Source organism: Calliopsis andreniformis, chromosome 5 (genome assembly GCF_051401765.1).
Source record: "Calliopsis andreniformis isolate RMS-2024a chromosome 5, iyCalAndr_principal, whole genome shotgun sequence".
Taxonomy (NCBI): Eukaryota; Metazoa; Arthropoda; class Insecta; order Hymenoptera; family Andrenidae; genus Calliopsis; species Calliopsis andreniformis.
Window position 1 is genome coordinate 14,947,411 of NC_135066.1, and position 25,179 is coordinate 14,972,589.

The 25,179-nt window shown below is 35.7% G+C and overlaps 6 protein-coding genes and 1 long non-coding RNA gene across 12 annotated transcripts; 1 reads left to right on the plus strand and 6 right to left on the minus strand.

Annotated features, from left to right (window-relative positions):
* Positions 1-1,015: 1,015 nt before the first annotated feature.
* Positions 1,016-5,558, minus strand: LOC143179105 (protein FAM117B). 2 transcript variants are annotated; one of them, XM_076378143.1, is made up of 9 exons: positions 5,208-5,558; positions 3,964-4,121; positions 3,760-3,857; positions 3,468-3,610; positions 3,223-3,389; positions 3,011-3,140; positions 2,645-2,725; positions 1,467-1,602; positions 1,016-1,196 (listed from the first exon to the last, which is right to left on the minus strand). In XM_076378143.1, exons 1-9 carry the CDS (start codon positions 5,446-5,448, stop codon positions 1,016-1,018), a joined length of 1,335 nt encoding a protein of 444 aa, XP_076234258.1. In that variant the 5' UTR covers positions 5,449-5,558. The 2 variants fall into 2 exon arrangements, with proteins under 2 accessions (XP_076234258.1, XP_076234259.1); XM_076378144.1 differs by lacking the exon at positions 2,645-2,725.
* A 3,588-nt stretch (positions 5,559-9,146) lies between these two features.
* LOC143178887 (tripartite motif-containing protein 2) lies at positions 9,147-15,897 on the minus strand. Of its 2 annotated transcripts, none has more exons than XM_076377810.1 (11): positions 15,438-15,897; positions 12,158-12,320; positions 11,916-12,089; positions 11,626-11,829; positions 11,283-11,531; positions 11,013-11,199; positions 10,437-10,873; positions 10,178-10,360; positions 9,983-10,090; positions 9,763-9,901; positions 9,147-9,690 (listed from the first exon to the last, which is right to left on the minus strand). In XM_076377810.1, the coding sequence occupies exons 1-11, from the start codon at positions 15,455-15,457 to the stop codon at positions 9,452-9,454; spliced, it is 2,103 nt and encodes a 700-aa protein (XP_076233925.1). In that variant the 5' UTR covers positions 15,458-15,897; the 3' UTR covers positions 9,147-9,451. The 2 variants fall into 2 exon arrangements, with proteins under 2 accessions (XP_076233925.1, XP_076233924.1); XM_076377809.1 differs by lacking the exon at positions 15,438-15,897 and adding an exon at positions 12,840-13,449.
* Positions 13,504-14,042, minus strand: LOC143178972 (uncharacterized). The gene is made up of 2 exons (XM_076377916.1): positions 13,900-14,042; positions 13,504-13,853 (listed from the first exon to the last, which is right to left on the minus strand). Exons 1-2 carry the CDS (start codon positions 14,040-14,042, stop codon positions 13,511-13,513), a joined length of 486 nt encoding a protein of 161 aa, XP_076234031.1. The 3' UTR covers positions 13,504-13,510.
* On the plus strand, positions 14,029-18,227 carry LOC143178891 (uncharacterized). Its single transcript, XR_013001861.1, has 2 exons — positions 14,029-14,332; positions 18,015-18,227. It is a non-coding gene; the product is annotated as an uncharacterized LOC143178891 (long non-coding RNA).
* A 194-nt stretch (positions 18,228-18,421) lies between these two features.
* LOC143178890 (uncharacterized) lies at positions 18,422-18,939 on the minus strand. Its single transcript, XM_076377818.1, has one exon. The coding sequence runs from the start codon at positions 18,825-18,827 to the stop codon at positions 18,480-18,482; it is 348 nt and encodes a 115-aa protein (XP_076233933.1). The 5' UTR covers positions 18,828-18,939; the 3' UTR covers positions 18,422-18,479.
* LOC143179637 (trypsin-1-like) lies at positions 18,860-19,586 on the minus strand. The gene is made up of 4 exons (XM_076378952.1): positions 19,474-19,586; positions 19,412-19,414; positions 19,230-19,372; positions 18,860-19,170 (listed from the first exon to the last, which is right to left on the minus strand). The coding sequence occupies exons 1-4, from the start codon at positions 19,584-19,586 to the stop codon at positions 18,860-18,862; spliced, it is 570 nt and encodes a 189-aa protein (XP_076235067.1).
* A 2,465-nt stretch (positions 19,587-22,051) lies between these two features.
* On the minus strand, positions 22,052-24,844 carry Poli (DNA polymerase iota). 4 transcript variants are annotated; one of them, XM_076377815.1, is made up of 3 exons: positions 24,699-24,844; positions 24,189-24,368; positions 22,052-24,086 (listed from the first exon to the last, which is right to left on the minus strand). In XM_076377815.1, the coding sequence occupies exon 3, from the start codon at positions 23,993-23,995 to the stop codon at positions 22,298-22,300; it is 1,698 nt and encodes a 565-aa protein (XP_076233930.1). In that variant the 5' UTR covers positions 23,996-24,086; positions 24,189-24,368; positions 24,699-24,844; the 3' UTR covers positions 22,052-22,297. The 4 variants fall into 4 exon arrangements, with proteins under 4 accessions (XP_076233930.1, XP_076233927.1, XP_076233929.1 ...); XM_076377812.1 differs by having other exon boundaries at positions 24,556-24,844; XM_076377814.1 differs by having other exon boundaries at positions 24,491-24,844.
* Positions 24,845-25,179: the final 335 nt, after the last annotated feature.

A 25,179-nucleotide genomic window follows, 5' to 3' on the forward strand; every position in this document is an offset into this window, starting at 1 on the left:
GCCCTATGGTATATATAGTATATAGTTTATAAGAATAAAATATATTCTTGCTATTAACTTAAGTTCCATAAGTTGCTTTATGACACTGAACACCATAGTTGACCGAAGTGTTTGCTTTACTTCCAAGGTAAAAAAGACTTACACCTACAAAATTATAAAAAAGAATCTATGCAAGTGCACGTTTGTACACATAATACAAAATAAACTATCCATGACGATTAATTTATCTTACATACGCGACATTAAAACATAAAGAATGTGTACGTGTATAAATCTAGAGAATATAATTTAAAAAAAAAAGAAAAAAATAATGTACCATAGGGATACACTATTTTCGAGCTCTTCATATAATCATACTGAATATTTCCAGCGTACAAGTAATAATACAAAACGATACAAAATTCTAACAAGTGTTTTGCTTTTTGTTTCGTTTCACTATGCAATCAAATTAATCAAAGTGATAAAGATCTAATGAGAATATTATTAAAGGGGTACCGATGTACATATCCAGGCACACGTACCCATTTTGTATCCGTATAATTTTGCTTTTTTTCCCAACAATCAAATTTAATACTTTTTGACATTTTGAATATTTATCCCTGTATACAAAACTAAAGTTGTTTAGCACATTTTAGCACTAAATTTAGAATACACAATTTTATTAGTCTTTTTCCCTGTAGAACACAATGTTTATTCCTAAATGTTGTTTTTTAGTTATCACAAATTATTGTTCCTCGTATTATTATTGTTTCAAACATTAACGGAGCTCAGATGCTTTTCAGTATTTTGTATCAATGCAATTATAACTTTTCTTTTTTTTTAATTACACAATCACGATGCCCGAACGAAGGGTCGCACTGGAAATAGGCTGTTTTTCGGTAACTTTTCTCTTTGTTGGTATATGCTTTCGTGTCAAAGTAAACCACTTTCTTCTACCCGTGAGGTCGTTGAAAAAAAAATATATATATATACCAATTGGGTTTAAAAACATTACACCATAAGGTAAAGAGCAGGACTATGGATTTGGAGGAGGTGTAGTTGGTGTTGTATGCGAAGAGGGTGATGCACTTGCAACCATCGTTGGACTGGCTGGCTGTTGTAATGGCAGGAACGCTGATCCCAAGCTAGGTTTTAACTGGAATGCTACACACGGCTTTGGGCAATAGTCTAGTTTGCTCAAGTCTATCATGGGTCGCCTATACATAGAAATATAATCACGCTCAAGTACTTGTATAGGAATTCGTATCATATTTTAAGTCTTTTAATCATGTTTCAAACTCCTGAGGAACATTGATTCAATTTCTCATAATGTAGATTATTTTGCCAGTGTAATATATATGCACTCAATGTGACTTTTGCAACATTGTTCATTATGGATGGACAAAATCCATAATATCATGACGATGAAATAAGAATATATATGACGAAATACTTTAATTCTAAAAAAACATGCAATTTGGGATTACCTGGCATCCTCCACAAATTTGAGATTGACTTTCTCACAGCCATCAGGTGGTTCTCTTGCTAGGAACCTGTTAATGTGAGGAGAGGTGCCGAGACGTCCTTCTCTATCTTGTTCAGGGGTTGAACCACGACTTCCACCTTAAAGATAAATTAAAATATTTGAATTACTAAGAATGTATTTAAAAGTAATACACAGGTATACCATATACACCAATTAAGAAGCAAACATAGTTCATGCTATTAACAACATAAACCACTTAATGCCTATGTATATAGAATATGTATTTACACAAAACATAAACAGCTTTACATGCCCAAATTAGAGTTCATTCCACTGTACTAATAATATATATGTATTTGTAAGTGTAAAAATGAGCAAATATCCTTCATAGAAGAATAACGTATGCATAACAACGCCATATATGTGGAAAATAAAGATTAAAATATGTTTACTACAAAATAAATATTTTAAGTTAATAAAAGTAAGAAATTTCATAACATTCTTTCATCATGCAACTGTATAATTACTATATTTCAATATCTACTACGATATTGTCTTCAGCATACAAGACACGTTTAAAATTTTAATAAACAGTCTGCTATTACATCTTTATTCAATAATAATCTATATTGCATATAATCTTAAACATTAATGTATAAAAAATATGTATGATAATGTGTATAAAACACAAAGTATTTCATGCAAGCGCTAGCACAATTATAAATGATACTGTAAATATATTTTAAATGATTAAAAATGGAATTGTTTACCATATAATATCATAATGTGTTCTGTACATTCAATTTGGCATTTATTATTCCATGAAAAGACGTGAAATCTTTTAGTCAATACGATAAACTGTAACTGACTGTGTAAAATAAAAAAGTAATTCTAGATATAATATTGGTCATCATTATTTTGACGTCCTATAAAATATACGTATTTATGTACTTAAAGACCAAATAATTCGTGCAAATAGTTCAGAATTAAGATATGTATGCATATTTATGTATATACATATATGTTTACGAAACAGTAAAATATTTCCAGATAAATATATAAAATCCCATTAACTATCTGTATAAAGAACATTCAAAATAAAAATAAAAATGAATAAATTCGATCGAAGGAATGTCAAAAACGAAAACAGAAGGAACTTTTCCGCAAATATGCGCCAACCTTGTAAGAGATCGCTAGGCGGACGGGAGGCATCCATAACACCAGGAATCAGCGGAGACTCAGAATTCCTAGATGGAGGGCCTGTCTCAACAGGCACACACCATAGTTAGTCTGTTATTTATAGTGTCACCAATAACCAGAAATAGTTCACAGAGTTTTGTACACATTCCCAAAAATATGTCATTTGTTATATTCTTTAGTTATTAAAAAAATATTGCATTTTAAATATTATACAAACGTGTAGTTAAGAAATAGCTAATACTAACATTGTGATTAGAATGTTCCCATAATTTTAATACAACAAATTATGCTATATATCTAAATATTATTAATGAGTATTAAACAAAAATCAGAAATTATATTTACCTGAAGAATAAGAACTGGAGGGAAGGTCTGTAGCTGGTGTTTGCGTGTTGACGCTGCGAGTAGCCCTCAATAAATCTGCTAATGGTGCACGATGTCCTTCGGGTGTTATTTGTTCACGATATCGTGCATACTATAACATTCAAATTAAAATTGATTTCTGTGAATTCAGTTACAGTATATTAAACAAATTACTGAACATGAATATGACTTACTTTGTCTTCCACTGGATGATCGGGATCACTAGGGTTAGTTGCAGATTTGAGGACGAGTCCTTCAATTTCTTGATTCAATCCTTCGATAGAAGAACGCATTGGAGGCCTCATTGGTTTCATAGGGATATTCATGGGACTTGCCTTTGTACTCAAACTAAATTGGTTGTCTAATGAAGTGATAAAAATAATGTATGTAAATACATAAATTTACATAAAAAGAAAAATAATTTATCGAAGAAACTTACGTATAGATGTCTGTGAAGCAATACTGGGTAGAAGTACATTGTGATCTGCAGGAAAGGCTGGTGGTGGTCCACCAGGCATTATAAGTCCGAATGCAGCTGTCCGCTCTCTACTACTAGTACCTTCCTTATTTGTACGTTGTAATCTATAACATATTGCTTTTTGTAGTACAGTGGCATATACATATAAGTTTTATAATAGTAGAAGTATATATAATTGCATGAAAACCCAAGTAAAATTCTTGAAAACTATATTAAAGATATAAAAAACATAATTTTATAGATTTCTACATACCTATGCCTGACGTACTTTTCCCATTTTTCATCTGTGGTAGTTTGTTCTGTCGGATGGCGAGTATGTAATTTCCTTGGTTCATTGGACCATTCTTCTGTCTATAAAAAAATTATTAAATGAATTTTTATACAACACAGACATAATAAAACTAATAAATGATTGTAAATATTGTTCAACATGTTTTTAGCAAAAAAACAAACTTACCTGAGTAGATTTATCAACCAAAAGACTGGAATGAATGAAGTACGAATCACGAGGCCACTGTCCTTTTAAGTAGATAGTATCTAATGATGCTGTCCTTCGAATATTTTGGTTTCCACTTAAACTGTCGCTGCACCTTCCACTTAGTGTTTTTGATTTTGCTATATATAACAAAAATTTTCGATGGGTATTTGTAACTTTTCACAAAACACAGCTAATATATTCAAACACAAACCAGAACCGGACTATCAAGAATATATTCGGTTACTGGGTAAAAGAAACAAAAATATAAATAAAATTATAACAGAAATGGAATGAAGGGATGAAGGACAAAGTAACAAATTTTACAGTTGCTTGTCATGGAACCGATCTAACTAGTATATATTCGGTTGCCCAATCAATTAATTTAGATAACATTACAAGTATTTAAAAGAAGATACAAGAAGAATAAGGAAGCTGGCTGACAGCTTCCATTGTTATATTTATTTACTTATTCAATATACTAAAGCAACTATATACAATTTGCATTTACTATGATTCTTTAACAGCATGATTAAACGTGCTGAAATACACTAACAAACTTTGAGCATAATATAACGTGTATGTATAAGTTATACAGAGTCACAGAAACAAATATTCAATATATACACAAAACTGTCTTCATACTTTGACTCTTACCATGATCACAACATTTACATTTGACAAATATATAACATCTACTTTACATGTAGAAGCAACAAAAACACTGACTCGAAAAGGATCAGGCACTGTCTATAATCAAACCTACATCAAACTTCTCCACAAGAAGGACAACACTTCAAATACTCTGAAATGACAAAACTGACAATGACAGTCGCAAACACATGACAGATCACAAGATTTATCTCAACCGTTCGGGAGCACGACGAACGTCTGAAAGTTAGTACGAAAAAGGGAGACAAATCGGTGAGACAAGAGACAAGCGTACATGATCGGAGGTTTCGGATGCGGGGTTCAGGAAAACGTAAAATGACAAACACAACACAAAGAAGTCGATCGAAAGATAACAGTGTGTAGTGAGTGTAAGTACAACGGCATGTACAGACAGGAGAAAGGGAGGAGAGCGGGAAGGAAGGGGCGGAGGGGGGCAGAGCGGAGGAGTAGTAGTAGTAGTAGTAGTAGGAAGAGAGGGTACGGGGCAGGGAGGAGGGAGGAGGGCATGTAAACGCGACATGTACACAGAGAGGAGGGCATAAGCGGCATAATACCTTTGTAAGAGAGAGAACCGGGGCTCCGTTGTCCCGAGGAAGAGGTCTCCGGCGAGATGCGGGCCCGCCACGCACTCGCGTTCGTCGGCGACACAGTGGGACTGTTGCTGTTGCTCTTCCTGAGGCTGCTGCCCTGCCGGCCCTGCCGCAGCAGCGAGCTCACGGGCAGAGTCGCGCGCATTGGGCCCTGCTTCGACGTCGAGCATGGCGAGGACTTTCGCATCCGCTGTGACCCCGACATTTTGTCATGTAGCAGACAGATGCCGGCGGGGCCTATCAGAGGCTGTTCCGTGTTCGGCGCGCTGTCGTGTCGCAGGATTATGTTGCACTAAGGACGGGGCGCCGCGGGCACCGTTCAGGGCACGAGGCCTCCGAGCACCCGCGACTTCGACGTCGCGCACACGCGCCGACAGCAGCGGTGGTAGTAGCGCCGACACCGAGGGACACCGAATCCGGGACTCGTTTTTAGGACGCACGGGTCGTTGGCGGGCGAGAACTCATCGACGGCTGGGGCTGCGACGACGCCGGCGACGCGACGTATCCACGAACGGCGACGACAGAAACGGTGGCAGCGGCGGCGCGACGACAATGCCCTACGCGTCTTGTCATTTGCAATGTTCTGCTGCTGGCTCGGCACGCACGTCACGTGACCGCCCGTCCCGGCTGGTCATTGGTGCAACGCTAGCCCGTGCGGAGCGTCGTACTACGCTCACCCGTGGGGGCCGCGTTCCATTCACTAACACCGTAGCACCGTACCTAGCGTCCTATCGCTCTCTCCCTCGCTCCTCTTCGCGCTTGTGCAGTGACACTCAAATTCACCCTTTCCCGACCACCTCGATGCCCCGCGATGCGAAAACCTTGTTTATCGGACTCCCTGGGACCGCCGTGCGCCGTCTTTTCCACGGTCGAACGTCGACCGACTGCCTGCACTCGACGAAAGCCAAGGGGATCGTCTCCTACGCGGACTCCTCGTACGCTCCTCGCGAAATCACGCTCCGAAAGGATGTTTTGGTGTACGTGTGCCACGAACTCGTGCGCAACTCTGCTTTATGTACAACTGGTACACGACACACGTACAGGGGCCAGTATGTAGCGTCTTACGTTTCGCGTTATGTACGTAATGGAGGAGCAGCAAGCCGATGAATAGCGTGTGTGAATAAGTTTCGTGTACGGGGGCACGTACTAGCACAGGCGTAGTATCCGAGCTTACGTTTTTCACCCACGGCGCGTGCACGCTACGTTCATTCGATACTCTCGCTGGGAGAGATCTCGAGTAATCGGTTGGATTCGCTGTGATCGAGTCAATATTACGCGCGAGCTTCATTTCGATTACGTCCAAGATATTGAATTTTTATGATCGTTCCGATTGCGAAACTGATATTTTAGTGGATTTTGGGGGCTTAGAAATAATCTTTTCAAACAGAACTTGAATCGAATGTTAAGTAGAAAGAGTAGCTTAGCATGTGAGAATGTTAGAAAATAAAGAACACTTTGAAACTACTTTGTCTTGTCTTTTTAAATAATTCAGCACAAAAGGTTTATTTATATGAATCGAACTCGTATATTTATTTACAATGTAGTTTACATTACGCTATTGATATCATTATATTATTTTATTAAATATCACTACTGATAAGTATAATACGTGACTAGATTAAACAATGTCAAAAGTAAAATATGAACATCAAGTTGAATGTTCAATGCTTCTACCAGTTGATAAAAGCGTGGACTAACAAGTAGTGTACTTAAAAGAAGTTTAATTGCACTTAATTCTTTTTTGGCATACTCTGCTTATGAAAATGGAGCCAAAACTAGCTTTGCTTAGGTATAGAGTGTCATTAACATGAAGCAAAAAAAGTAAGAACTTTGATGCAATTATTGCCAAGTTTTACAATGTCAAATTTTATATGCATATACATGATTATAAGAGGTACATTGCATGAAAAAGTTGTTTAATAAAGGCACTGCCATGCTTTTTGCTAAAGACTAATCTGTTAATATGCTTATAATAATAATAATTCTAGTCTCATTTATTATTCATGCATGTGCATATGTATGTACATATATGACATTTTTTTAAGTTTGTTAATAATTCAGTGAAGTTCTAAGGAATGTTGCACATCAGTTCTAAAAAGAAAAATATTTAAAATTATATATTTTTTTTTAAATTAATTCATTGATGTCCAAAGATGGAGATTAGACAATTATTAAAGAAAAGTATTTTTTAAGATATTTTATACATTAAAGTTAATGTATAAAATGAAACTCAAGCATGTGTATAATAAATATAATACTATCAGATTGGTCAGAAAAAAATTGTGTACTTAGTGCGGGCATTTACACGATATATCATTTTAAAATGTATTATAATGTTGTTTTTTATACTACAATTCTTCATGTTTTAACCATTAAAAATGAACACAATATATCCTGATTCTTACACTTCCTATGAACTTGAATTTCATAGATAAATGTAGATATAGTATGTACCAAAATACATTTATATGTACATTATTAATTACATAATAAGTCAGGTGGAAATATCATAATAAATTAAAAGTTTTTAACAATCAATTGAAACTTTACTACTAAATATCCATTAAATTTCTTATTCCTCATCTGTTCTGTAATAAGACTTCATAATATTATTTATCTATGTTGTACTACTACAAATTAAATAATAAGCAAAGTGTTAACAAAAAAGAATGAATTATTATTTATAATAATTATAAATGATACATAAATAAATAAATATATATTACTTATATATATATTCATTTATTTATATAAACAAAGTATATTATTATTTCAATCCATAATAATACTGGAAAAATATTTAGCACACATTTTATTTTCATTGATCTATCTCTATTTACAGTACTCTAGTAATTTTTTGCGTTGATCAATAAAAAATTATGTTGTAATAAATTCAAAAAATAAATGAATAATGTAGTGGAAATACAAAATGCTTTGTATGACAAACTACGTTCATTTACGCAATAAATTTGTTTCCTAAATTATGAAGGGTATTAATATATAAATTTTCATAAAAAGCACTTTGAATTATTCCAGGAGTGAAAAAGAACATACAAGTAAGTTTCATCAGTTTAATGACCACAAAATAAGATTCTTATGCTTTACTATAAAAAAGCATTAAAATACCACAAAATAGACATGAAATGCAAAAATACGGTGTAATATAAATTAACTAAGCACATTTGTCAATAAAAAATAAGCTATATGTACAGAAGAACCTAAAATAACTGTTTTGAGTAAAATTCCTTTGGCCAGTTTAGTTAAATGATTTTTTTGCAAAACAGTTTTTATATAATTTGATTCTATCATCAGAATTGAATGTAGTTCTTGTATGTATGATAAATATTTATAATATAAAAAATAATTACAAAGTTTTATTAAGTCTTTCAGTAATTAGGAATCTAGTCTTTTCTACTATTTTCAATAAAAAAATGATAATATTCATAAACATGAAGTGATCTACTTAAGTCGAATTAAATGTTAGATGACAAAAATTGATCTATTATGAAATTCATAACATGCTAAGTAGTTAGGTCTTGCAAATAAATGGAACTTTGTCACTCAATATCTAATTAATGTCTCACCATAAAAATAGTTTCTTATATCTAAATTTTTAGTCTATCATTACATTTATACACGTACACTTTTATGAAATATGTAGATTTTCGTGACAATTGTAAATTTGATATACCGAACTATGGCAGTGTGAACCATATATTACTGTACATTCAAACGTTAGATTAAAATATTCAAAGATCGAAAAAATTCACTTCTTTTGTTTTGATGTAAATAAATTAAATTAACACGTATTATGACATAAAATACTATAAATTACACTATATTAATCAAGTCTCTTCCATTGTAGGAATGCGACATATGTATGCCGCAATTTAACACATAAATAATTTTACATCACACTTTAACGTAAGTATTACATATAAGCGTATATGTAATACTCATTAAATATGATTAATATTTTTTTTTTTACATCGACAAAATGATTTTGATTTACCTAAGTTCATAATAGTTAAAAATTACATACAAAAATTGATACAAACGTAAGCACTACAGTTAAAATTGTGTGTAGGATTATAAAACAAAAATTTTACAAAAGCAATTTCAGTTAAACACATATTTGGTATATATCTCTGTAATGCAAATCGTTTTCATTGAACAAAGATAAATTTTATAGTTCAAAATCAACTGTTTTACCAATATCTGTACTTTTTTATACAATCATTTCCCAAATCTACAACCACCAAATGATTGTTAGGTAATATTGCAATACCTGAAGGACGACGTAGTTTCGAACTATGCGAATTAATTTCGGTTAAAAGATTACCTCCTCCTAATCTTAATACTTGGATTATACTGCGTCCTTTGTCGGTACGAGTGCCAAGTATTCTACCTTCTGAATCAACAGCTAAGCCTCCGTAAGTCCCTTTTCCTACAAGATAAATTGTAAATATATTAAAATACATACTTAAACATGATATAATATTACAAGACTAAAGTTCACCTTTGCCTTCTGGATAGATTTCTTCAGAAAAATCCCCTTTAGCAGAAAATACTTGTATTCGGCTATCAGCGACCACAATTTCGCTACTAGGCCCAACAGTAACAGAACTAATTAATTTAAATGTACTTCTTTTTCCAACCTGTTAATATTATAACAAATATAATATAAATAATTGCGTTTATATTAACAAACAAACTTTAAAGAATAGATATTGTCCAACCTGAAACAAAATTTTGCCCTCAGAATCAAACACAAAAACACAACTTTGGCCATTATCGGCAACGAGTATATGTCCATAACTTTTATCCACTGCAACATCAATTGGTTCCTAAGCAGACAATGTGTGAATGCAATTTATAAATTAGAAAGGCGGTATTGATTCTATATAAACCATTTAAATGAAAAATATACTAACTTGAAATGCATTATGTGAAAATGATTTAATAGTGTCACCTAAAGAATTCATTTCTGTTACTGTTCGCGTCCTCCAATTTACAACAACAAGTCCTTGTTGAGAAATACTAATTCCTGTACAACTGTTATATACAAGACCTTCATTTTTTATATGCCTTTGAAATTCAAAATCACAATTAAGTACCTGAAAAGTATAACAATTTTATGGAAATATTGTCAATGCTATTTTAATTTTACAATTTTAGATAGATATATTATACCTTTATACGAGAATTTCCAGTATCTAAAACGTATATCATGCCATCGTCATCAACAGCAACTCCAACAGGTTGATAAAATTCATCTTTCCCAGACCCTTGTTTTCCATATATTTTAATTGGTTCATTATGTTCAGTTGCGTCAAAAAATAGAGGATAATCTTTAATAGGCCGCTCGAAAACTGACAATTTTAAAACGTAACGACTTGCGGATGGAGGTCGAAATAGTACTTCGTATGTACCATTATCCAAGTCTATAACTTCTGTATCAATACTGGAACTTTGGTTTTCTGAGTGGATACTATCGGCTAAACTTAATTCTGCAGTGATAAGATCTCCTCCAGTGTTTCTAGGATGTCCATGATAATCAACAGTCTCTACTACTACAGTAGCTTGTAACTTAACTATAGCAGGATCTTTTAACCTGGCTCTGCACAGACCTATTATGAAATACATGATTAAATAATATTCTTCTCTCGTAATTGTAATGCTGCATGAATATAAAGCAACAACGCTTGTGTAATGATTAATAACAATCTTGAAGCAGGTACTTTACTGTATTATCAATCCTCAGGATACCTGGCAATGTTGTACTAGAACGTATTCTTCCCAAGTTACTAAGAGCTTCCTCTAATTGAGAAAGAGCATTATTGTGATTAAATTCAAACGTAATAAAGGCATTTTCTTTAGGTTCACTAAGTGCTGATGCCGCGTCAAGTTGATCAGATAAACTACCAATCCTTTGTGTGATATTTCGTACTTCAACCTTTAAACATAAATTTTAAATGTAATCTAATATATATGTTCAATGCATATATGAATTTTAAAAATTCAGTAACTATGTCATACTTGATATTGTAATCCTTCGCATTCCCGTTGTACTTTATTTTTTTCAGCTTCTATAAGAGCATGTTGTTCTTCTAGTACATGCTTCTTATCTCTTGCAGCAGCAGTAACAGCAGCTTGCAATTCCGAACGTCTCCTCTCAATTTTTGCAATAATGTCTGCAAATTCATTATTCACAGCAGTCAAACATCTTTCTGTAGAAGCTTCCAAACGTTGTAATTCTGTACTGACAGAATCTTGAGCTTGGGTTAACTGAAATTGGTAATTCAATTCTAAATTCATAGATATATAAACTTATATTCAAAAAAAGTTTTGATTTCATAAATAAAAATAATCGATTTGTTACCTTAGATATACATTCATTAGCTTTATAGAGTAAAATTTCAGACATTCTTTTTATAGCAATGCTGAAAGGTATAATTGTGTGTTCAATACTTCCTGGTGATGTTCCTGTGTGATTACCACCTGTACACACTGTACAAAACACAGTGTCACAAGTTTCACAAAATAATAATTCCTGGTTTATGTGAACTGAACATTTTGGAATAACCTGCAACAATGAAAAAAGACCCTTGTATTGTATATGGCATTTAATGGCATAGGTAACAGAATTACAGAAAAAGTACTGTTTCAAACCTCTCGTCTTTGTCTAGACATAAGATCAAGAAGTTGGTTCACAAGGAAACTAGGTGGTAGGGCAGGAACTCCTCCACGAGGAATTGTTATTAATTCTCTACAAATTGGACATCGAAAGGCACCAGTCTCACGAGTCTGAGATGCGGCAATTTTTGTTAAACAATGTAAACACACCTATACAAAAAAATATGTAAAGTAGAAATACTAATTTTCATGTTGCAAATAACTATTACTATACTTACAGTGTGGGAACATGGTAATAACTTAGGGGTATGCTCTCCACCATCATAAACACAAAGACAAGTACCACATGTTAAAAAACTTTCATTAAAATCTTCATAATTTATGCTGACTGTCTCCACGAGCATAGAGCTCATGCTGACCATCCTCTCCCCTAGCCGTGTCCTAGAAAAAATCAAATAACAATAAAACAGCTCAATTTATGCCATATACTACATAATTTAAATCCTATAAATTCTTACTATAAAAATTTTATTGATAAGCATTTCTAATTTAGTAATTTAATGATACAATGCTAAGAGACATAATAATAAATTAATAACATTATTAAAAAAAGCTGATGAATTTATTCATTAATACAGAAAACATCTTATAAACAATATAAAATATTTATTATTTATTTCAATAACATTTTTAAACATCAAATACTATCCAAAATGATATATGTTACTGTCATTATTTTTATTATAAATATTGAAATGTAAACACTGCATATGTACAGTGTATAGCAAAAATATCGATCTTTCAATCGCGATCGAATAAACGTGTTTTGACATTCATAATCCACTTCGATCTCCTGGAGTGTAACAAGTGAATGAATATTAAATTTATCCTACGATATAATATCATGCACATTAAACAGACATCTCCTAACAATATTCATTTCTCAATTAATAAACTCACTGTATAGCCAAACGTAATGCCTCCATAGTGGAGTTAGCCCCGTCGTCGTTGTTTTAAGAAATGCATATATCCGTTACATTGTACACGTTTTAGCGGGGTATCTACGCGGTCTTATATTATACCTCGTTTCTTTCGCATAAATTTTCATCGCGGAGTACACTGGTCGAAGTCAAAACTAACGAGCTTATCGTAAAACCCGCGTCTAAATCACATTTTCCAACTTCATCTCAATCTCAGAATAAAACTAAACACAACTGCCAAAATATATCGCTACATAACAATCAAAACACTGGCTTCTCAAGCATCATAGAAACAAGACGCTTTCTATGCGCATACAATTCCTTTTCCACGTTTACAATATCTGTAAATAAAGTAACTCCATACATTTCTCCCTCAGCGTCACTCTAAAAGGAGCAAAAGATTCACCCGAAAGCTCTCGTGCTCCGAAAATGCAGCACTCTCAGAATTTTCGTCGCGAGGAAGCCACCGGACACAAAGCATATGCCGACGAGAGCTCTTTGTCCCTTCTTTCCCTATCACCCTCGGCCTAACAACAATCGCTAGGACGAATCCAAGTATCTCAGCATCACCGAGCGCAGTTCTCGCATCGCGTTACAGAATAAACGCGTGAGAAACAATCTAATCTCGATCGTGCAAGATTCTCTCCCATTTCACTCTCGCGGTTTTACTCGCGAATCTTTCGTGTCATTTTTCGAGTGCACGCGAGTTAAGGTGCCACTATCACTCGCGATACGAGGGCCGATTCCCCTGTGTGCGTACCCCTTCAACACGGCACCGATGACAGTGTCGAAATTCGCAGCAGCCGTGTCGCATTTTCCCCAAAACAAAACACTGGCACGGATCACGAGACGAACCGCATCAGCTGCGGAGCGCAGCGACTCACGTTTTACAGCTGCGCACGTTCTCGCCTGCATCCGCAGCCGGCACCACTGCCAGGGACGAAGCGATAGGTGCGCTATACGCGGGTGCCACGATCCCAACCACGCAACCTCCCTTCGTCAGTTTACCATTTCCCCGTGGAATCGCTATAGACCGATACGCACTCGCGTCGATTTTCCCTCGACCATTCAAAAGCGCGATTTCGCTCGCGGCGCCACGATGTTTACACGTTCGCCTAGATAAGCACATTTTTCTGCGCAACACGTGAATAGATAACAGTGTTAAACGCGTCACGCTGCACATTTGAGCTTCTGTTATGCTTTTGGATCGCGCGGAACGAGCGAACGTGACGCTGTTATCGGGATGACGATGTATGTAGGATTGTTTGTTAGGAGTTCGTTTTAAACGAGGGTTTCCTTGGACAGTGGGATAGAGATGCAACAGTTCTCTGTGAAATCGAATGCTACGTCCCTGAGTATTGGCGCACCGTCAAGAGTTTACCACGAGAGTGAGAGGGAGTGCATGGGAGAAAGCGGTGATGAAGAAAGAGGGACGGACGCGTCTGCCGAAGGGTAAGGAGACGAACAGCAACGGTGGGTACAAAGACGGAGAAATGCCTGGATTGCCTGGTATGCTTGTGCGATGTGCACAGCCATATAGACGGCTGAATTGTCTACTGCGCAGTCGCCCGTTAAAAGGTGTAGCGGCTGATGTGTGCATGCTTTTGCTTACTTGCATGCACTTGCCGCAACCGGCCCCTCGGACAGATGTATTATTTTCTAGAGTCACGAATTTCATGTTTTCGTCCAACCCCTCTCATCTGTATGTAGCACTACGCTCACTTCTTGACTGTACGTAGTGTCTCCTTTAAACGAGCTATGTATTCGAATACAAAAGCTGTCCTACCTTACATGCTCATATAGCATAGAGACGTCTTACAGAGACAGTCTTAAAGACATCCAGGAAGGTTCCAAAAATGTCCAAAAGACGTTTCAGACGTTCGAAGTTACGAATCAGTATGGTATGTCTTTAAGATGTCTTGAAGGACATTTGTAAGACGTCTTGAAGACATCCAAAAGCGTAAGCCTTTAAGACGTCCATGCAGTGTGTCTTTAAAATAGCTTATGGACGTAAATTTTAGAAGTCTTTAAAATGTACACTGTTGGATGTTTACCCCTTCGCATATAATTTTCTTTCGTAGTGTTATCACCTTCGTTACCGATCTGAAACAGGTAACTATCCCAAACTGCCAACTACAGGGCTCCCATTGAGCGAACATAGACCCCTCACGCGATGGTGCGTGATCGGTAAAAAAGTGTACGAGTCAGAGTAAAGTATAGTAAGGTGTTAAAATCGTAAGATGTTCAGGTATAAAATGAATATGAAAGAGATATCTTGAAGACGTCCTGTTTCCTGTGTTACCTGGGTGATCAGTGAAACTTGTATGAATATTTTCGTTAAATTAAGAGTTCAAATAAAAAACATTCAACTTTAAATCACAGTTTTTTATATTAATTTCCAATGTCAGGAGAACTGAGAAATATCAGTCCCAAGATCTAGTACAAATACGTACGTTCTTCATTGCTTTTATCAACCCCTAAAATGCGCGTCACGTATCACCATCTAAATTGTGTGAACCCTATTATGATGTACAACTGTACATGAGCTGTCTCTTAGGAAAGCTTGTCACATACTTACATGAATGGACAGCAGCTCATGAAGCTTCCCTTGATAAAGTCAGATGATAATTTATTTTTATATGTGCAATGTATCGGCACGGTATATTATTTATGGCGTCACAAGGATCTTGCACGGCCGTGATGTGCACACTAACAAAGCACCATGATGCAGCGATACGAGCGTAGGATCCACGGCACAGCAGGGTTGCTCATAACAGCATTTTCCAGGAAATCGCGTTCAAATGGCGATCTGGTGTTTTGTCACGGGCCAGTGGTATCGACGCATGACAAAGGTGCGTAAAAATGCCCACATCAGCCGCGGGCAGCGTCTCTCTTACTTAATGGTCGCCGGCCACAATTCGCGAATGTAAACAATAGATTCGACAGAGCAAGCGCATCCCCGATACGTGTCATGAACTGAAACCGTATCGGTGTTCGTATCGCGCTAACGTCGAACAGCGCGTTTATCAGTGCGTTAACCCTCGTCGATTTTACGCTCAATACGCGTTGCGATTCGGTGGTTGTCTTCAGATACGCGAACTTTAATCCACATACGCAACGTTATTATTCTGTATCGTGATGGGTTATTCAATTATTCCGTTGGTATTGTGTCGAGGCGAAAGAAGAGTTTGGTGGTTGGTCGTTTCCGCGATAGAAATTCGAGAGAGACAGTGACGGGTCGGTCCTCGTTATTTTCTCGGGCAACGTACGCACAAAAGGTTTACACCACTATCTTAATATAATCCCTCGTGTACAGTTTCCATTGCGCTCATATTTCTCCCGTGCGAGCTGCTCTAGAGTGACACTGTGCAGAGGAGGGACAAGGATGGCGATATCGATTTCAGACGATGCGCGTTAAGCTCCAGCAGGTGGCACGTCCACCCGTCCTCGTCTTTTACGACACGCCGTTTTTCCTCGGAAATTCGCACAGGCAGACACGGCACGGTGAATTTCGCGAGCGACACAAGAAGCAGGGGATGAAAACACCCTCGAAACTGTCCTTGCCCGTCGGCGCATGCGCGCCACGATTTAGGTCATACGTTGACAGATGCATACCGAGTATACATTGCAGGGTTTTCCTTGCTCTATTGCGGCAGAATTGAAATTGTTTCCTATCGAATTATCGAAAATGTCGCGTTGATAAGGTTCTAGTTTTGAATGCTAATGCGATTTCGATGCTGGCGATCGATCATAGAGCAGACCAGGTTTTTAGACGTTGACGAGGTCGGGGTAGCAGTGCGCATCCTTGGCCCCGATGTTGGCAATCTTTGAATAAGCGCTATCAGTGGTGTAGCTAGAGGGGTTAGAACAGGTGCAAGATTTCAATTTTCTTAGACATTTTTTAATATGGCGATCGATTGTGCTGGTTTTATAAGAAATTACTTCTTATCGTTTTTATTTTAAGTTTATGATTTCCTAGCGATTTTGTAGGATCACTATGTACAGAGTCTTTCTTACACTTGAAATGATTTTCGATGTGTGCAACTAGGGCATGCGCCAACAATTCAGGTCATTCGGTACTTAACCGAAATCGAGATTCAAGATTTCTGGCCTCATTTAGGACTAAGGGTCTCTTTCATTGTTCTCAGCTTTTATCTATACACGTACTAAAGCCATTAATCGGAAAAGATAAGCGTATATTAATAATGTCAATTGTTAGTTTTTTATACAGAACTACAGAATGCAAGGTTTGTTAAATGTATAATTGCATTGTTGCCAACAATAACGATGTGCGATGTGTACTCGTTACGCACAATTGCGTGTTCGTTTATGATAGGTCCAGCTTTTTGTCGAGATAATATTACGCACCACCTAAATGTTCTATCTAATTCAATGTGTTAGATACGTGTGACACTAATTCGTGCACTCGAGACGTATGTAAAATTGGTGTCACCTTAAAACACATTTACATAAGCGTAGGATTGTACATACCTTATGTAATTAAACATTAATAACAAATGAGTTCATAGGCTTAAGTGAATAACTCTATTTTTTAAACTATTTAAAATTTTAGTATCAAAGCATTTGATTGATGCTTAACTTTTTATATTTAAAATAAATATTTTTATTTTACATTGTTAATCGATTTGGCTAATGAGCGGCTTAAATATACGTTCAATTCATGAAATAGGTAAAAATACACCATGTTCTGTTCTTTTGTTGATTTTTACGAATGAAACAATGCAATTCTGTTGATTACAAGCTTTAAGCACGTTCGTTTAGTGTTTGGTCGAGCGTACAATTTCATTTCTACAAGTTTGCTTTACCTTAATGTTCTCTTCGATCTGTGATCAGGACGAGGAAGTTTAATTGACGTCTTTCGCCGACTAATTTATTTTTACGCGCTTTATTATACGTTTTTGTACACTTATATAATAACAAAACTATCGTGTGCATATTTGATAAAATAATGTTTTTATTAAATATTTAAATAATACAGTGAGGATCTTTTACAGTATTTAAAGTGTTTTTAAGTGATAAGAATAATAATAATATTGTTACGCGTAGCTATACTGCAGTATGATTAGAATTGGAAATTACTGACTGAGAAATCAATTTCATTATACGAATACATGAATAATAAGAGATCTTCTAGCTTTCAGCTTCAACATGCTTCAGTATCCATTCTTTGTAACTGTAAACGCGGGTGAAGACATCTGGACGTCCTCTCGCGCATGGTATCCCCCAGGATACAACTCCAATCTGTTCGTTGTCCGCAACCAAAGGACCACCAGAATCTCCCTATATCAAAAGTAATAAATTAAAAAAAAAATATTTACAATTACCTATACTCTAAACTTCCGAATGAAATAATATTATATTAACATGTCGCTACTATCGTCAAATTCATAGTTTTTTTTATATAAGAACACAAAAAGAAACAAACTATTATATATTGTGAAGTTCTGTCTACTAATTTATCAGCAAACACAGTTAGGAGTTTCACTCTGTTGAACGAAAGAGTTAGGGGCGCGGGATAGATGCAAATTGAAGAAAATGATTCTTTGGAAATATATATATAAGTAAATGAAGTTCAATGGTCCTCACTGTTACACACTCATCAACGAGGTTTTTGCGACGAGCTACAAATAAGAAAGAAAAAAAGGTGCCGCTTTAGTTGAGGGATCTTTTGACACGAAAGGGCCCTTCTCTTCTCGAGTACTCGACTAGACATGAATGCACTTACGTGACAAGCGCCTTCACCCCTCTTGTTAAGTGTGCAGATATTGTCGTTGGTGACACGAAAGCTGGCGCTTAAACATTGGTTTTGGTCGATCACGCTCAACTTGATGTGGTACAATTCGTTCGGCGTTTCTCCAGGATACTTCATACCGTTCGCGTATGATTCGTAATTAGGGTTCAGTTGATGGAAGGGCCAGCGGTGCATGCACAAAGAAATTAAACGCATACATAGGTTTAAATACAAAGGATACGTTAATGCTATTGAAACTGTTGGCACTGAAGAATTATACTCACGCTGGTGGTCCCCCAACCAGATAATACAGCAGGATAATCAGCCTTACTGAAGTTTTCATTCGGTAAAGCGATGGGCTTCACTTTATCTCCGAAAGTGATGTCTTTGTTCAATTTAATCAGTCCAATATCGTTCCTGATCAGTGCAGAGCTGTACCTCGGGTGACTAATCACTTTTACAGATTGATACTCGTCGCCACCCTTGTCCAAAGTGTTGGTACCCAACACGACTGTTATTCCCGTGTCGTTGAAACTAGAATAAATTGTAGTTGTAAACGCTAGTGAATAAATGGTATGTTTTTAGATATAAAATGGATTAAAGTCAACCTCGATAAACAGTGAGCAGCAGTTAATATCCATCTCTTATTTAACACTGATCCTCCACAGAAATGACGGTTTTTGTATCGTAGAGAAGCTTGATAAGGGAACTGTCCATCCTCCGCCATAGAACCACCGACGATTTTTGGAACTTCGTTTATACTTGCTGCTGTATTTCATGATTAATTAAATTGTGGTTACTGTCTAATAATTTAATTAAATTTTCATATTTTCTCAATTTTTAAATTTTCCTTAGACTTTACAAAATTAAAAATTGTTGTGTAGAGCTTTTAATGAACTTGTCAATGAGAAAGAAATAGTTACCAGAGGCTTCGAATACCGCGACTAGGGCAAAAACGTAGAGGAGCGCAATCATTTTGAGAGCCTTCGTTTTTCGGTGGCAATGATAACAAGTGAAATGTCAATCTGACATTCCCGAGACGTTTGAACAGTATTTATACCAAGTATGTTCTTAATGTCCGTGGGAATTAAATGTACACCTGGCCACTATTTAAATTTAGGTCAGATATTACCTACGAAAACGTTCATTCTGATGTATCTCACGTGCACCACGATAGAAAAATAGAGAAACCATGGCGGAGCGAGTAGGTACTCTTATCGTTCTAGAAGAAAACGATTCTAGACTAATAATATAAACGTATCTAATTATTTCCCAATGACAATTTCGTAATAGGCGTGATATGAAATTTTGATTTTTGATTGATTGAAGTATCTTTTTATTCGAACGTGATAATGATTCATGTCTGTTACGCGAATGGCTGAATGATATCGAAAAGATTAAAGTGCAGTGCAACGATTGCAAATCGTTTAATTTGAGAATGAGTAAGTGATTATTGGGTTTGTCTGATTCGCGTCTCTTTCACGATCAATCAGTCAAAAGAGATTATTTAGAGGCCTCATTAAATGAGGGCGCAGGACAATTTAAAAAGGCACAAAGCTGCACAATTTGTCCCATTATGACATGACTCACCCTGATTATGTCTCATTCAGAGCCAGTGGCTGGGTGATTGGCCTCATTCAAATTGTATAGTAGTGGTAAGGGTCTAATTCCGTCTTTATATGTATATACTTGGATGCTCGGCGCTTTCTGATACTACTCTTAAATATTACCATTGACGATCGCGATGAATAGAAATTTATTATACGATAGTAAATGGAGAATGAATTCCTCGAACAACTTAATAGGAAATGCAGATACAATCTCCTTAATATACATTTAAATCCGTCATAAAAACAAGTTTTCTCTTTTAATCATCTTACGTGATTTCAATTACGAAAGGAAGTACTTAATAGGATCAATATTTAATTATAATTGATAAACACGATTGCATTACTCGTGTCGTAACACAACGGTCAATTATGAAGTAAGGGAAGGGTGAAGGTCTGGCATGAGACGAATAGAAAAACGAACATCAAAGTAGTACAATTTGAACTTTCTTTATTTAAATGAATAAGAGGCAATATGAACCGTCGGTGCAGTGATGCTTGTACAAAGTCAAAGTCAATCTTGTCATTCGTTTCTTCCCTCCCGTTGATTCTCGGCCATTATCAACGGGATTTATCTGAGAAGCACGAACCGCTGCGTATTATTCTAATTAATCAGAACTTGGACGATGACAAGCGCATGAGTTTCGCAACCGCTCATACTCCCCATACCGTGTACGTATAAAATGTTCATGTTCTCACAACCAGAAGTGGGTAATAGCCAGAAAATTATATCGCCTCTCCCGTGCGTACAGTAAATAAATAAACATAAAAAAAAAAAAAAAAGAAAAAGAAAGAAAGCTCGGTCGCAGGCTCTAATCTCTACTTCACCCTTTCGCCATTTCGTTGAGTATCAGAGCTAATTCTATTTTTATAACGTATAAATCGTCCGTACCCTTATGCGTATAAGTATTTATCGTTTACAAAAGCTACTGTTTCAGTATCACTTGCCGCTGGCCACGCTCTGATGCACGCCCGTTTTAAGTAACCTTGTGAAAGTAAATGCGCCCGATATAATAATTTCAAGACACGCGTGGATCCTTGGCTCGCTTTTATCTTGCGTACGCTCTAATATGTATTTATAAGTAATCACCTTGTACCGTATATCGAACTGATAAAACTTTATGATTGTCTAATACTCTGGATAATTGTATTATGTATATAAACTATGTTTTACAATTCAAATGGGGCCCCGTGTCGACAGTGCGACAAAAGCGGTAGAGTATTCTTCGTACGGTGTATCCTCTCGCAACACCCGATTATACAAAGCATAACGATGATAGTACTAAAAAATATAAACATTCTTGTTTTTACTTGAAATCATACAATTATAGTTTAATCGCTAGAGAGTACGTACAAAATCAAATGCCAGCACCCCATTTAAGACGACGGAGAACTTGAAAAAATATTTCTTTTTTATGTCGTTTGAACGTAAATGAAAATACTTTTGATTGCCAGAATGTTTCTCATAGAAAACATGAACACGTAAAAAAATATATTTAGTTTGAAAATGTTCAACTGATTGTAGAAGATGTATCATATGCTTTCTCATTTAACTGAACGATAAGAAGAAGAAAGAACGCAAAAGTTTAGATGATATATAATTTGTGCATGTAATATGAAAGATGGAAGTGAAATGTATCTTAAAGCTCGCTGGCAGCCACTTCGTTACTTTCCTTGCCTTAGTTGAACGATTACAAGATATTTCAAAACGCGCAGAATACTTTCGTGACATATTGTAAATGCAAGTTTAACTCAATCATCTGTCTAACTCTAAGCATTTTAAACAGTCAACCACTCTTGGATCAGTCAAGATAAATAAATAAGAATATGTAATACCGTTTTATACATCCATGCAAATTTATTCATAGACTCCTCTTGCATCTGATAAAGTGTTCAAGATTTTTCATGTAAATGCTATAGAAAATACGTATACAGAACTTTAGTACCCAGGATTAGAAATTAATTTAAATGGTCAGTAACTTAAAGTCATAATATCACATGGTGCTGCCATCCAATATTGTAACTACGGAAGTGTGTACAGAAAGATGGCTATGTTACATTCTAGGCCACAGAACTCCGTCACTTATTTGCTATGAAATATTTAAGTATATTGTTCGGTTTTGGTTTACTGGTGGTCGGCCAAGAACGGGTCACTTCTCTTTGTATGTCGATGGGTAAAGATTTAAGAACCGCCGCGTCAATTTTCGGAGAAAGCTGCATAGGTGACGAAGGACTGAGCCTAAGGTCTGCCATTTCGTTGCTCGGAGATTCTCTACGCCCGCTTAACCACACTTCCAATCTGGTCTTTTTCGGTAGAGGCTCTATCTCATTTAACAGATCATCCTCTCCACACTGACTGTTAGCACCTATTGGTTTAGATATCGGAGATGAAGTGGTGCTCATCGCAGAACCATCGTTGCTATCTTGATTTATACTCATTGGTGATCCGAGGCTGACATCAGAAATACCTTCTTCCGAGCTTATGTCCAAAACAGATTGAACAGCGACCTGTTTTCGCAGAAAAGACGTAATACTATTTTTACCGGAAGATCTCTCTTCGAACTTGGTGAATGCAACTCCCAGCAGTGTTAAGTGGAATGGTTTAGAGACGTCGACAGTACGATGGAAAAGTTTCATCGCCAAAGTTAACATCTTAGCGTGATCATAAACACCTGATTTCGTAGAAGGTAACAAATGTTTCGGTAAAGCACACTGCCGAGTTTCTCTTTTACCCGAAGTTGGTTTATTAAAATCATGTTTCCTAACTGTTATTCTCATAGCAAGAGGAATTCTTCCATCCTCCATGGCTAATTCTGTCAACCTTCTTAAGAGTGCTCCCAGTCGCGATTCCACTTCAGCCACCAAAGAAACGCTTTTAAAACCGTCTTCTAAACCTATAGATTGTTTTTTGCCTGTTGGTTTCACACCAGTCTCGTCAATACCTTCTGCATTATCTTTTAATTTTCTTGCCAAATCGATACCAATTTTCATTTCCAAATTTTCCAAAGGCGTTTTACGCACATCATCAACCGTTTTTATATTATTGGATATTAACAGCTGTGTAGTTTTTTGTCCAACACCTGGTATTTTGGACACAGATCCTATTGTTGATAACAACATTGGTCCGCTACATGGAAATATCAACGTCTGTTGATTTGGTTTATGCAATGACCCCACCAATTTTGCTAGAAGTTTGTTGTGTGCAATTCCAGCGCTACACGTGAGGCGTAATTCTTTATAGATTCGCTGTCTAATCTCTGATGCAATTTTGGAAGCAACAATTAATCGATCATGGCAACCACACGGGCATTCTTCTTCAGACGGGCCAAATACTTTGCCAATTGGATTTTTGTCTTCCATGGAGATACTTATATTTAATTCAGAATCATTTCCAGAATTTATATATTTTTGTACGATAGATGTTACATCCATGAAGTTATCATCGAAACCTAATCTTTCAACTAAAGGAGTAAACTGTTGTAGTATCTCCAATATTTTTGCAGAAAAGTGACGATAATTTGTTAAGTCTTCCCCATTTACCAGGGCCAGCCCTGGGCATTTTTGCAATGCTTCTTGTACAGACATACATTTTTTAATTCCATATTCCCGTGCCAAATAATTGCTTGTTACTACCAAATTTTTTTGTTGCACTCCCAATGGTTTGCCTTCTAGCTCCGGATGTCTTAACATTTCCACTTGAGCATAAAAGCAGTCGACATCTATGTGAATTATGGTTCTTGGATGTCGTATAATTGCTTCAAAGTCAATGGAATCCATTGAGGTCAATTTATAAATAATGCAATATAGTATTATACATAGAATCTTTATTACATATGTTGTCTTCTTTAATGCTTTAACATATTAAAATCTGAAATCATAATACATTTGTAATAATTTACATGTTGTTTACATCTAAATTTATATACTCAAATAAATATTAAAATAGCAATTATCAGAGTTTATTTATTACCTTCCTAGAAAACAGATTTAATTAAAACTGTATTTCCAAATGTATCATTTTAGTTCAACCAATGACACATTAACACGTTATAATTTTCGTCCAATCGATACAAATTTCAATGAAAATTTTTAAAGATCATAAATATACAAATATGTATGTTTGTTGGTATGTTCAACTATGGATATATATCTGGAAAATAGGTTAAGTTAATCATATCAAATATATTAGTAGTATATTATTTATGTACATTAGTTTATGGTTATACAACTAATCGCAATGTTTATCACTGAATACATAAACATCATACACACTCATTAACTTAATTCTATTCATCATCGTTTACTTTAATTATCTCCATATTATGAAGTAAGGTTACCATTATTTAGTATTCATTCAGGAAATATGTTGTCGCGCAGTCATGTAGAATATTTGTGCACAGTTATATTTTTATTATACAGGAATCTGTTAGATTATTATATACACGTAAAAAATGTATCAGTAATTTTAAAAATCACGCACGTTTCACCCGAGAAATACGCGCCAACTCTTCATAACTTTTATTGCAGATATATGTTTTCCGCGAATGATGCGTTTCGCTGGCACCACGAAATAAAATTATCGTAAAAACTAAACAGAAACTTGTCTATAAACTGTAATGCGACAAATTTATTTTTCACATGGTAGCCATGTTTTTGAATTGTCATAGATATTTTCCTATGTATATATTTGTAATTACATACTAAATTTTGGTGCATATTAAACGTTTTATGAGATAGATGCACGCATAGTTATTTTATGAGATAAGTGTACTTTTCCACTAAAAGATAACTTATAGATAGGTTTTGGTACGTTTTCATGAAAGCCACAAAGATGACAACCAATGAGATTTGAGATAAAATAGGGGAATTATACCTTGTAGTAGATTTAAATCTAAGATAAAATGCATTATTTCCCTAGATATTTTCCAATCACATTATAGAACGACTAGTAGAAATGCATT

What these genes read in the sequence shown, in the direction of transcription:
- LOC143179637 (XM_076378952.1), bottom strand. Translation starts at nt 19,586, where the DNA reads ATGATTGCGCTCCTCTACGTTTTTGCCCTAGTCGCGGTATTCGAAGCC. An exon ending in GATATTAACTGCTGCTCACT is followed by an intron (nt 19,171 to 19,229) that starts GTTTATCGAGGT and finishes TTTATTCACTAG; the next exon opens with CGTTTACAACTACAATTTAT.
- LOC143178887 (XM_076377809.1), bottom strand. Translation starts at nt 12,865, where the DNA reads ATGGAGGCATTACGTTTGGCTATACA. An exon ending in TATTACCATGTTCCCACACT is followed by an intron (nt 12,090 to 12,157) that starts GTAAGTATAGTA and finishes TTTTTTGTATAG; the next exon opens with GTGTGTTTACATTGTTTAAC. An exon ending in TGTCTAGACAAAGACGAGAG is followed by an intron (nt 11,830 to 11,915) that starts GTTTGAAACAGT and finishes TCATTGTTGCAG; the next exon opens with GTTATTCCAAAATGTTCAGT.
- LOC143178890 (XM_076377818.1), bottom strand. Translation starts at nt 18,827, where the DNA reads ATGCGTTTAATTTCTTTGTGCATGCACCGCTGGCCCTTCCATCAACTG.
- LOC143178972 (XM_076377916.1), bottom strand. Translation starts at nt 14,042, where the DNA reads ATGTGCAGCGTGACGCGTTTAACACTGTTATCTATTCACGTGTTGCGC. An exon ending in GGGAAAATCGACGCGAGTGC is followed by an intron (nt 13,854 to 13,899) that starts GTATCGGTCTAT and finishes AAACTGACGAAG; the next exon opens with GGAGGTTGCGTGGTTGGGAT.
- LOC143179105 (XM_076378143.1), bottom strand. Translation starts at nt 5,448, where the DNA reads ATGTCGGGGTCACAGCGGATGCGAAAGTCCTCGCCATGCTCGACGTCG. An exon ending in TGGTTGATAAATCTACTCAG is followed by an intron (nt 3,858 to 3,963) that starts GTAAGTTTGTTT and finishes ATTTTTTTATAG; the next exon opens with ACAGAAGAATGGTCCAATGA. An exon ending in TGCTTCACAGACATCTATAC is followed by an intron (nt 3,390 to 3,467) that starts GTAAGTTTCTTC and finishes TCACTTCATTAG; the next exon opens with ACAACCAATTTAGTTTGAGT.
- Poli (XM_076377815.1), bottom strand. Translation starts at nt 23,995, where the DNA reads ATGGATTCCATTGACTTTGAAGCAATTATACGACATCCAAGAACCATA.